This window comes from Mastigoproctus giganteus, chromosome 1 (assembly GCF_048544385.1).
Source record: "Mastigoproctus giganteus isolate SK-2022 chromosome 1, ASM4854438v1, whole genome shotgun sequence".
In the NCBI taxonomy this organism is placed as follows: domain Eukaryota; kingdom Metazoa; phylum Arthropoda; class Arachnida; order Uropygi; family Thelyphonidae; genus Mastigoproctus; species Mastigoproctus giganteus.
Window position 1 is genome coordinate 177,821,575 of NC_143575.1, and position 13,760 is coordinate 177,835,334.

General features: G+C 36.0%; 1 protein-coding gene across 1 annotated transcript in view; it reads left to right on the forward strand.

Moving 5' to 3' along the window:
• The window catches only part of LOC150091323 (proto-oncogene tyrosine-protein kinase ROS-like), a 712,204-nt gene that overhangs the window by 671,382 nt on the left and 27,062 nt on the right, over positions 1-13,760 (forward strand). The window contains exons 35-36 of the mRNA XM_090389969.1: positions 32-161; positions 8,034-8,131. Coding sequence (XP_090246095.1) covers positions 32-161; positions 8,034-8,131 — 228 coding nt within the window. The remainder of the gene's footprint in view (positions 1-31; positions 162-8,033; positions 8,132-13,760) is intronic.

Consider the following 13,760-nt stretch of genomic DNA (forward strand, 5'->3'; position numbering starts at 1 on the left):
TTGATGTTTTTTCATTTTTAATTTTTTGCAGCAATTTTAAACATGATCATATACTTAAATTGCTTGGTATTTGTCTGGATAACTATTTGAATTTCATCATCCTTGAACTTATGGAAGGAGGTGACTTGTTGTTTTACCTTCGGTCTAGTCGACCCACTGCTGTAAGTTGTAGCTCCTCTGTTATTTGATAGTAGTAGCATAACTTTTTTAATATTATACTTCCACTACTACATTAATTTTTGTGTGGAATGCATATTTCATTATATTTTTATTTAAAAATATATTCAGTTTTCAAGAATAATTTTAATTATTTACACTTTTTACGCTACAATAAAATCTTTTATTGGGGTAAAGAGTATAAGTAATTAGAATTAATTTTGATGGATAATCCCCATTAAGAAAATGACTCATTCGGGGTTATAATTAAAGCATTTATTCACAGTTAATTTTACTTTGAAGCACATTTCTCTTATTTTTTGTTATTTATGAAAAATTGTTGAAATGTTTAATGAAATACACAGGTATCCCTTGACTTACAGCACAGTTCTGTTCCATGACTGGTCGTGAGCCAAATTGGTCATAAGTTGAATTTCATACAAAAATATTAAGGGCATACAAATGTATAACAAAAATTAACAAATTGCCTAAATGTTAATTGACTTTATTTCTTTTAAAGTTTCATATTCAAATGTATGCAAACACAATAAATTAAAATAACTGGAAAGGCAATCATCATCCAGGGTTTTGCTTGAAAAAGTAATTGGTTCATCTTGAAGTTTATAAGCAAGGGAAGTAGAAGTGCTTGATTTTTTAAAGAACATGTCCAATTTTTTCTGAACAGTTTGCTTTTTCTTTTCATTATAAATTTCTCTACTGCAAGAGCTTCTTGAATTAAATGGTTTACCGTTGAGAATCGTTCAGTATTTGAGTCCATACTTTAAAATTTTGTATTCCATCATTTATATGGCTAAAGGCTGCAACCATTTCTTTGAGTACAAACTTTTTAGGAGCTTCTTTTTGTTCTTCTAGCTCTCCATCATCTTCTTTTGCAATGCTGTTTCCGAGCTCCTCCACATTATTTTCAACAAGATTGATTGATAACTTCATTTTCAACACCACTATCAAGTTGTTGAGCAAACTTTACAGTATCATTAGTAATCTTTCCAATTTCATCTTTTTTATCAAAGGTTCAAATTGTGATCAGAACTTTTAAAGAGATTTTTCCATATACTATTCTTGCATTTAGTAGTTAATTCAGTACCCATGCTTCTGCAATGTTCTTTATTTCATGAAGAATGTTATTGTTGTTCCAGAATTCTCTTAATATTTTAACATCCGTTCTTTCTCTGTTGGCTGCAATTGCCTTTGCAAAATTAATTTTTAAATAATGAGTTTTGAAGGTAGCAATAGCTCTGTCCATAGGCTCTATTAAACTTATGGTGGTAAAAAATTCACTTTTACATTTTAGTGTAGATATTGTAATCTTCTAATCTCAGCGATGTCCATTTCCACTTCCAGTCTGCCAAACCCCATGTACTTTTTCTGACAGAATCTCAGTTATTGATTGATTCAACTACTGCTCATCTCAGATGCCCAAATTATTCGCTGTATGATTTTTTTTGCCTCATAGGTGGTACTTGTGCATGTGTCTGTTCTGATATTCCCTGTCAGAGACTTGGCAATTTGGAATCTCCTCTCTTTGATCTTCTCTGGCTTAAAATCTCTCTACCTCATTGTGTCAAATTCATCTGTTGTCTCTACCATTCTCCCAACTCCACTAATCACTTGGAGCTCTTTGACTTCCTCTCTTTGCAACTTGACTTTCTCCAGTCCAACTTTCCTAACAGTGATGTAATTTTCCTTGGTGATTTTAATGTTCACAACTCCAGCTGGCTTCCGTTTTCTAGTCACACCGACCCAGCTGGTCGAGATGCTGAGGCTTTTGCAATTACTAATGATCTTGCACAGATTGTTCATTTACCTACAAGAATACCAGACAATCCTAATCATACCACCAATAAGCTTGATCTTTTTCTCACAAACAACCCTTCTAAGTACACGGTTGAAGTGAGAGGTCCTTTAGGCACTTCAGATCACAACTTAGTGATTGTCTCTTCTCCAATGGAACCTTTATCTCATGACTACTCCCAACCTCGTTTTGTTTGGCATTACAAGGATGCAAAATGGGATGACCTGCGAGACTTCTTTTCTTCTTTTCCTTGGTCGGATTACTGTTTCAAAACTTCTGATGTCAACGTTTTCTCAGATTGTGTGAGTGAAATTATTCTTGCAGGAATGGAATCCTTTATCCCACACTCCACTTTAAAATCTCGTCCTTTATCTAAACCTTGGTTTTCCAATAAATGTGCTAAGGCTGTTCAAGAGAAGAATTTGCATATCATAATTGGCTTTTTTCTAATTCTTCAGTTTCATTTTCTGCGTACACCAAAGCTCGCAACAATTGTAAAGCAGTTATTAACCAGTTCAAACTAGAGTTTGAACAGGCTAAGAGTAGAAAACTTGCTTCTTGTCCCAATGGTAGCCGAGCATTCTGGTCTCTTGCCAAAGCTATTGGCCGCAACTTTTGCCCATCTCTGCTCCCACCTCTGTCCAAAGCAGATGGTTCTGTTGTCACTTCAGCCAAGGATAAAGCTGACCTGCTAGCATCCCATTTTTCTTTCAACTCATATATTAATGATCTTGGTAAAACACCTCCCACCATTCCCAACATGCTCCATTCAGTGCCTCCTGTGGTCTTCTGTCAAAAGGATATCAGAAGGATTTTGATGAATCTTGATGCTAAGAAAGCTCCAGGTCCTGATGTATTTCTCGACTTGTTCTCAAAACCTGTGCTCCTGAACTTACTCCTATTCTTTGCCACCTTTTTTCACTTTCTTATTCCAAAGGTGTTGTTTTTCCTTCTGCTTGGAAATTTGTTCATATCCAGCCAGTTCCTAAAAAGGGTGACAAATCCCTCCCATCCAATTATCGTCCCATTGCAATTACTTCTACTCTTTCTAAAGTAATGGAGAAATCAATTAACCACCAACTCTTAAACTACCTAGAAACCTTCCGTCTCATCAACGATCGCCAGTATGGATTCCGTCAGTGTCGATCCACTGGTAATATTCTGGCTTATGTTACCCATTTATGGACTAATTCAATGGAAAGGTTCGGTGAAACACAAGTAGTTGCTCTTGACATCTCAAAGGCTTTTGATTGTGTTTGGCATAAAGGTCTTCTAAACAAGCTTCCATCTTATGGTTTGCCAACTGTTTTTAGTAATTGGTTATCCAGTTTTCTCTCTGATCGCTCACTGAGGGTGATGGAAGATGGCTCTCTGTCTTCTGACTTCTCCACTAATGCCGGTGTCCCCCAAGGTTCAGTTCTTTCCCTCACTCTTTTCCTTTTGTATATTAATGACCTTCTTCCATTGACTGGAAATCCTATCCATAGTTTTGCCGATGATAGCACATTGCATTCCACTTTCCATTTTGAGAAACCTTGTCCTGCTCAATCAGCTTCAACTTCTCGAAAATCTGCTACCATTTCCTTAAATGCCGATCTTCAGGTAATTCTCCAGTTGGGCAAAGACAACTTAGTTGATTTCAAACCTTCTAAAACTCAGTCTTGTCTTATATCTCGCAAAAAGGATTCTTCTCCTCTGATTTCTAGGCAAAATGATATATCTCTTTCTCTCTTGGCACAAGCACATTACAAATATTGCTTCCTCTGCATCTAAAAAACTTGGTTTTCTCTTTCGCTCTCACCGTTACTTTTCTTCCAAACAGCTGCTCACTCTGCATAAATTGCAAATCTACCCTGCCATGGAATATTGTTCCCACATCTGGGGTGGTGCCCCCAAAACCTCTCTCAGGCTTCTTTATTCCATTCAGAAGAGGGCATTTAGGTTAATTAATGATTCATCTCTAACAGAGTCTTTCCACTCGCTTTCTCATAGACGTACTGTTTCTGCTGCATGCCTCTTCTACAGATACTTCCATGGGCACTGTTCTTCTGAATTGGCTTCTATAATTCCCGCTCTCTCTTTCAAAACAGTCCGAACACGTGCCGCCACCAGCCAACATCCATTTACTGTCCAACTTCAAACCCACGTGCCCAACTTTTCATTTTCCTCATTTATTCATTCAACTGCCGTTTTCTGGAACAACCTTCCTTCATACGTATTTCCTGAAAATTACAGTCTAAAGAAGTTGAAGTCCAATGTCAACAAATATCTTCTTTCATCTTCTCAACCTCCAACCCAAGCACGGTACTAAGTACTATAGGTTCTAACACCTCTCGTGTTTGGGGTTTACATTAAAAAAAAAAAAAAAAAAAGATATAAGTGTTGAGGGTTGCCTGAAGCATTATCAAGAATCAATATAATTTTGAAAGGAATATCATTTTCATGACAATATTCTTTTACTTTTGAAATAAAACAATTGCTAAACCAGTCTTCAAAAAGGAATTGTGTCATCCACACCTTATTTGAATGATAATGTACCAATAATTTGGCTTTGCTAATTTCTTTGACTGCCCTAGGGATTTGTGAGTGATAAATCATAAATGGCTTCAACTTTTAGCCAGCAACATTTCTATCCAATAAAACAGTAAGATGATCCTTATATGTTTTGAAACCTGGCATATATTTCACTTCTTTTTGAATGTATTTATGGTCAGGCATCTTTTTCCATTAGAGGCCAAGCCCGTCCACATTCAAAATTTGCTGCTTCAAGTAATTTTCTTCTTTCAGCAACACATCAAAATCATTCTTGAAGATATCAATAGCTTTCCAATCTGCACTTGTTGCTTCACCTTATGAAAGTTTCTACAATTTTTGAATTAGTTGGCAGAAAGCAAAAAGTATATGAATGAAGAATATAAAGTTAGTGCTTGGGTTATTCAGGAGTGCAATTTCTCGCCTGTACTAGTTGCCGTTGTTGTTGTTTTGGTTTTTAGGAGCATTAGCAACTAAGGCCATATGTCTGTACTAGTGATGGCCCTAGACATTGCAGATATGTAGATCAGTAAATGGTTGCACATATACAGATATATTTTTGTTGTTGAATTAATAAACCTTAGAATCTTATAATAATCTTATACATATAGATTATCTTGTAATTATCTTAAAATTATGGGTAAATGGTTGTACGTAACTCATTAATAATATAATTTATCCTTAAATATTATCTTATACTAATCTCCTTTAATATTTCTTATAATTATGTTATGCTTATAGGTAACTGGCTGATATATATGAATGGTATCTCATCAGGATGCCACCCCTTTTCACTGTTTCATTAATATATATATAGTCCATATATGCACCCTATAATGTTTCAATAGTTTCCTGTACCTTTGTTGTTTAGCCAATAAAATGGGTTTTTGGTATAGGTAACTGTGGCATCTATGTTATGTTACCTTTTTTTCTTACCTGACAACTTGTGGCATACAAAGTTCTTTCTCCATTTTTTTAAATTAACAATTGGTAAATTAATAGTAATAGTAATTGTGGCATGTGATGGAAGAAAGCAAGTGTATGAGCTTATGTAGCATCAGCCAAAAACAAAAAAAATTTACACGACCATTCCCTCTAAATGTTTGTCCAGTTCCTCCTTAAATTTATTTAACCTATCAACGTCCACAACGACAGATGGAAGTTTGTTCCAGCAATTAACCACCCACTGGCTAAAGGCAAATTTCCGCACATCTATTCTACAACTATCTTTCCTCAATTTTAATTTATGTCCCCTTAGGTTCATAATCTGAGCAAGTGGAAGAATCCCATCAGAATTCAGCATGCTCAACCCATTCAAGGCCTTATACACCTCAATCAGATCACCTAGCAGGGGTGCCGCCTCCGTAGCCAGGTGGGAAGGAGCAGCAGTGCATAGCACACACTTCTTGATTAGACCGGGGTTCGAGCCCGTCACCACCAAATACGGAGGATGAGGAAAGGTCAGAGAATGACCACCGCATTTCCCGGAGCAATATGGCCTTAGTTGCTAATGCTCCTAAAAAAAAAACCAACCAACCAACCAACCTAGCAGGTGCCTAGTTTCCAGCCGCTGCAATTTGCAGAACTTAAGCCTCTCTTGGTAAGAGGATCCCTTCATTCCACTCACCAATCTTGTTGCCCTTCTCCGTACACACTCAAGCAAATCTACATCCTTCCTAAAATGAGGCCTCCAGACATGTACACAGTACTCAAGCCGTGGCCTGACCATTGCCTTATACAAAGGGACAATCACCTCCTTTTCCCTGCTAGCAAAATTCCTGTATATCATTTGTATATCAAAATATCTTGTCTGATTTTTTTAGATAAATGAATAAGTGCCTTGCTATCAAATAAAAGCTGTACTAACACTATCCGAACAAAGCTTATTCAGCTTGTAATACTAAATGATTAGTACACATAAACTTAAAAGTATCCATTTGAATTTTATTTTTTTCATAAAGTGTTTCATAAAGTAAATAAAGTGTTTTTAGAAGTTAACAACAGTTGAATAAATGCTTTCTTAACATGTTAAAGCTAAGTGATTATCGTTTCATTAACATTTAAAATTTGAAAAGTTAATTAAAAGATACATGGCAGTTATAAAACTCAAAGGTAATGTAAAGTTAACATAACGTAGATGATACAATTACCTGTACATAAAATCCATTTAATTGTTTAAACGATAAAGGTATACATACAGAAACTATTTAAACTTTATAGGCTGCATATATGGACTATCTCAGCATATATTATACTGAAATAGTGAAATGAGGTGGCATCCTGATGAGATACCGTTTCACATATTTCAGCCACTTACCTATAAGCATAACATAATTTTAAGAAATATTAAAGGATAAGATAATATTCAAGGATACGATTATTACAATATTCTAAGGTTTATTAATCCAGCAACTAAAATATATTTGTATACATGCAACCATTTATTGATCCACATATCTACAATGTCCAGGGATGGAAAATTGCACTCCCAGATATCCCAAGCACTAACTTTATATCCTTCATTTACATAATGGTCACTTTCCTCCAACTAATTTTTTCCACACTCTGGGCCATTAGTTTATATCAGGGCAAGATAGCCTATTTGTGTTCTAATTCCTTACCTAATCTCTCCTACTGTTAGCTAAACTACTATACCATTGCCTGTGACCACAACACACAACATGTACACAATATGAGTATTAGTAAATTAATAAGAGGAGTTTACCTCAATATAGTACGTGGAACACTTCCATATGATACCCTCCAGAAATTAAAACGGAAAAAACGAAAAAATCGACAACCTGCATAGTATGTATAGTATGAATCAGAGCTGTAATACAGCTCTGATTCATACTATACAATATGAGTATATACACATAATACTAGGTCTGTCTTTGCAGCATTGCAAGTTAGGCCAGTAGATGTACCCAACCACAAAACCACATTTATACAGAAAAATCTCATAACATATATATAGATAATGTATTATAGTATGATAACATGTAATTGTTTAATTTTGTAAAGTCCTCATAGCCAGATGGATGTTTTTGGGACACACCTTGAAGGTAATAAATAAATTTTAATAATAATGTAATATAACACTGGAACAAATCAAGCATCCAAGGAACAGAACATCACACGAGGTAATTTAATATTCTCTCACTAGCTCACATACATAATTACCATTACTACCACATGCAGATTGGGAATAGCACAAGATTCTCATTCCAGCCCTCAACCAAGTGTATAAGAATATAACAGCATGCTTGAAAACTTTCACTCAACCACAACAACAATGGAGGCTAGATTGATTCCATCCTAGATAAGTGATATGAATGATTTTCCTATTTCAAAATAAAATTTCATTCCCGTGATTTTACAAGATAATAAGCATATAGACATAAAAAAAGTTTTCAGTTTAAACATTATTCCAATTGAAAAAAGTTTTAAAAATTATTTGTTCCTCTTCTGTTGGAAACTTATTTCTTATTATTTCTTACATTCATTTATTAATTTTTATATCTCTTTTCAGTCTAGTCCTTCGTCATTGACAATGTTAGACCTGTTCAGTATTTGCGTAGATGTTGCCAGAGGCTGTAAATATTTGGAAGAGTTACACTTTGTTCACAGGTAGAGAGAAAAAAAAGGAGAGAAGTATAATACTTTTTTTTACTTTCAGAATTTTGGAGAGTGAATAGGCCAATAATTTTTCAAGTGTTATGGTGCAGTGCTATTCAAAGCATGGTCCACGGACCGGTGCCGGTCTGCAAACTGTTTGTTACCAGCCCCCGATGATTCATCCGTTACCAGTCTGTGAGATTTGTATTTTACAAATACAAACATTTTATTTCCGATCCGGTCCACAGTGGATTGGAAATAAAAGAAACTGGTCCTTCACCACAGATAGTTTGAGAAGCACTGTTATAGTGTATACTGAGTGTACACTTCATTAGGTATGCCTTATAATAACAAGTAAAGCCCTCTTTTGCCCTCACAATAGCCTGGATTCACCATGTCATGGACTCAGTTAGGTGTCAAAAGAATGCCAAGGGATGTTCATCCATGTTGTTTCAATTGTTTCCCACCTTATCCCATAGATACTCATTTCAATTGAGATTTAGTAACTGCAGAGGCCATTGCAGTGAGCTAAATTTAATCTCATGTTCCCAGAACCAGTTTTGTACAATTCTGAGCTTGTGACATGGCACATTAGCCTTTTGGAAGAAATCATTCACAGATGGATACACTGCAGCCATGAAGGGATGTGCCTGGCCAGAAACAGTTTCCAGGATGACCAAGATAAGCTGTGGCATCCACATGTTGCTCCATTGGTGTCAACAAGTGCAATTTGCACTATGAAAACATTCTCCACACCATACACTGCCACCACCACCCACCTGCATTGTTGATACCATGATCATGCTGCTTTTGCCATATTCTGGTCCTCTCTATCAGTGTAAAACAATAGGAAGCAGAATTCATCAGATCAGGCAACATCAACGTTTTTTTCAGTTCTCCATTATCCAGTGATGGTGTTCTGAGGCTATTTTAACTGTACATTCTTGATTCTTTGCTAACAGGAGTAAAACCTGGTGACGTGGGATTCTGATTCAGATTATGTATTCTGAAATGCATTATCATTTGCATTATTATCACTGTTGTACTGGGTTGTTATTTAACTGACTCTGTAGTCTTCCTATTAGCCTGCACAAGTCTTTTCAGCCTCTGTTGGCCTCTTGCATTAGTGAGCTATTTCCAACCACAGGATCATTGGCTGGATATTATTTGGATATTGGACCAATCAAATTACATCCAAGACCCAGTCATATGTGAAAAAAACCAAACGGGTTGCAGTTTCTGATATACTCATTCCAGTGCATCTGGAACAAACTGCTATGTCACATTCAAAGTCACTTGAAATCTTTTGTTTTGTCTATATTTGCATGGAATTGCACATACTTGCAACATCCCTACATACCTACCCACCTGCTTTATATTGCGTCGTACAAACATGTGATGCTGTTGCCAAAGGAGTACTCCATATAATGAAAAGGATAGGTATATCTTATAAAGTGGCCCCTCAGTAAGATTTATGAAATAATCAGATAAATTGTGAGTTGGCAAAAGCCTCACTTACAATTAGTGGCCACCTATTCTTTTCATGAAGTGAAGTGCTCCTTTAGTAATAGCATCATATGTTTATTTTGATCCAAAGCTGAAATTTGATGCTCACACAGAATACCTCCATAAGCAATTTATCACCTTACACTGTAACGAAACAGCACTTACTCCATATCAATGATTCTGCAACCACTATCAGATATCTACAAGCCACATTTTATCTGGTAATATTATATGTTGCTGAAATTTGGGCATATGCTTTGCCCTCATTTCAGAAACCAGTATATGTATGTGAATACTGGACCCTGAAATGGCTGAGCAGCTAAATATACCCAGACTCCTAAAGTTAGTTGACATCAGATGCTTAATTACTACTGTAAAATTGTTCACAAGAGTGATAAATTCCCCAAACATCTGGGATATCTGTCAGTGGAACAACCCTCTGCCATCCTTGAGGTCTAACCCTACACCTATCCTGAAACATAATCATCTGAAACTGTGTGATAATTTCTTACCCTCCCAGGCACTTCCAAAAATACAGGCCCTCCTGTAACTTGGAACTGACCTCCAGATAACTTTCGATATAAAATACCATTGCATTGTGCTAGAGTGGATCGCATCTGTACAACTGGAATAACTCTCTAAATTCTATGGTACAAACTGTGCCAGATTTCCAAATGATGAAATTAGCCATCCACATTGCCTGTTCAAACTGTGCTATAATTTTGAGCTGCAACATGAATTCTTATTTTATTTGATGTTTTTCAGATCAAAATCTTTGGTTTGGACTTTGACTTACTTTCCCTGCCATATTTTTCAGTTGTGATGTTTGTAATGTACAGCAATGTAAATATTTTTTCTCCTTTTATTTTATATGCATCTTAATCATATTGTATAACTAATCATTCTTGGGTAACTTATTATTCTTGGCCTTTTTCTTTTGTTTTGATCCTAGCAATAGATACTACTATACTTTTTCCCAGTTTTATTTATTCGTATTTATCATATTTTCCTAAATGCAATACTCTTAGCCATATTGCCATGATGAGTAATATTGTTTTTAGTACTGTACTACCTGTACCAGGTGCCTCCATAGCCGGGTGGGCAGGAGCAGCAGTGCATAGCACACGCTTCTTGATTAGACCGAGGTTCGAGCCTGTAACCACCAAATACGGAGGATGCAGAAAGGTCAGGGAATGACCACCGCATATCCCCACATAAGAGAATGACCATGGCATAAGAGAATGAGCTGTATGTATGTGTGATAATTGGCAAGACAAAAGATTTAAGTGACTTTGAATGTGGAATGGTAGTCAGCAACAGACATGCCAGTATGAGTATCATGGAAATCACACATTGCAGTCTTAGGTGTATCAAGATTAGTTTGATACACCTATTTGTTATTTGATTAGTTTGGTAATCAAATAACATCCAGCTAATGGAAATCCTGTGATCAGAAATAGCTTGTTGATGCAAGAGACCAGTGGAGGCTGACAAGACCTGCAGGGTAACAGAAATCTTACAGTTAAATTACAACCCACTAGAATGGCGATATACAAAGAGGCATTTCAGAATGCATAATTCATTGTACCTTGCTATCGATGGAGTTTTGCAACCAGTGACCAAACTACATTCCACTCCCATCAGCCAAAAACAAGAAGGTATGGTTACAGTGGGCTCAGAGCACAAATACTGTACAGTGAAGAATTGGCAAAATGTTACTTGGTCTAATTAATCATAGTTCCTGTCACTTCACACTAATGGGAGAACCAGAATATGGCAAAAGCAGCATAGGTCCATAAACCCACCTGACTTGGCATCCATAATGCAGTCTAGTAGTGGTGATGTAATGGTGTTGAAGTATTTTTATGGTATACACTGTACCCCCTGTGGCATCCAAATGTTGTACCATATAGAGGAGTAACATATGGTTGCTACAGGTCATCTCGAAATTATTTCCAATGAGGCACATGCCTTTGTGGATAATGAATGTCATGTCACAAGGCTAGAATTGTATAGGAACTTGAGAGTGGCTTCAGCTTACTGTAGTAGCCTCTCCATTCAACAGATCTCAATCCAGTTGACACCTATAGGATAAGGCAGAACAAGCCTTTCAAAACAGATATTCACAATCCTCCAATTTGCAACAACTGTAGAAGCAGTTAAGTCAGCATGGACTGTGCTCTCAGTACCTTGTTGAGTCCACATATCCAAGTTGTTATGGGAGATAGGGATGGGGGACTTACTCACTATTAGGTAGATGTACCTAACAAAGTGGCCATTCAGTTTATGTGCATAGCTAAAAGTAACTGGTTGCATCTTAACAAAAATGCACAAATGAGGCTTTTGTCAATTCACGTACATTAATGTTTTATAGCCCTAGTATTTACTTGACTATAATCGAGCCCTTCTAAAAAGAAAATTACTGATTTAGTTACCATAATTTATACAAAAAATGGGCAAAACATTTTTTAATGCTGCACCAGTTTTGTTTGATTTACGAACAGTATATGAAAATTGATATGAAAGCAGAGTTGTTTTTGTATACTGTCCCTCAACACAACTTAGTGTAAAATAACCCATTTGTAATTCCTGTATCCATCACCTTTCACATCCATATTTTATATAAGTACAAAGTTTTTATTTTTTACAAATCTAATGACAATTGGCTTAAAGATTTTAATGTTGACTTCTCTTTTATAGCTTGACATTTCTGATCCAGTAGCCCAGACAACCTATATTATAATATGCTCTCCCAAACTACAACACACTCACTAAATATAGAGCCACAAATACATGGAGTCCCCCATGTATATGGAGTCCTAGAAATACATGGCATCCCCTCTGCTTAACACTATACTTTCAACTCTAAAACTACATTGTTTATGAGGGCTTTTTTTTTAGAAAAACATCATGTAAGAATCACTAAATCTGGTTAGCTTATAAAAAGATGCTGAATACAGTTAACAAATAAATGAAGAATTCGTCAAAAACAATATATTTTAATATCAAAATTTAGTGTTTGTAAGGAGTATGGTAATTGTAAGCTTTACTAAATAAGAAAAATTAAAGGAATTTAATTATTTATGCAAGGATAATCATTTCTTTATTTTCCAAGAAAGTCAGATTGGTGGAGAAAGGCACTCAAATACAGTGCACCCCTCCTTTACAATTGGTTCACTATACGATCACTATGGTTCACTATACAATCACTATGGTTCACTTTACGATGGACTCTCCATAATAAAATACCGTTCACTACATGATATGTGGCAAGCGCCAGTCATTGTGATCACATTTGCAAATTGAATTTTAATTCTATTAAACAGCAATTCTAATAAGCAACAATAGGAGGAATGTTATCCACAAGCTATAAAAGTAATTTACACTTTATTACCAATTAACAAAATTAAATGATAAATGAAAATCGGAAGAATATTTTCCACAGGTTAGCAAATAAAAATAAATTTACACCTACATGCATAGCTTAATTAATACTGTAATGTGTACATACACTGGTGTGCAAAATTTAAGGACCGGTCAGGTTTTAACCTGTAGCTTCTCATAGGAGTGGCCTGGGTATGGGAAAAGCATACCAAAGGAACCTCATGAGATACAGAAATGATGAAGGAAACAACACCGACACCACAACAGAAACAAAATGGTACAGAGGGACTTTGTTCAAAAATGGCAACATAGCACTGGCTGCCATGATACAGATACATCATTGTCAGAGATGGAACAAAGGGAAGAGGTAGTCCTCAGTAAGAGATATGGCCACCCATAATGTTCATGCAGGTTTTGCACTGCCTGTCCATACTTAGAACAATGTTGTTAGCATTAGCATTAGCAAGGGCACATGATGCAAGAAAGCAAGCTTATATAGCATCAGCCAAAACAAAAAAAACACACACACACACACACACCCTTCACATTTCACCCATCGACCCACTCCAAATGTTTGTCTAGTTCTGCCTTGAATCTGTTTAAGCTATCAACTTCTACAATGACAGATGGAAGTTGTTCCAACAATCAACCAAACACTGGCTAAAGGCAAACTTCTGCACATCTATCCTGCAACTGTCTTTCAATTTGAATTTATTCTCTCTCAGGTGATTTTTCTGAGCAAGAGGAAGAA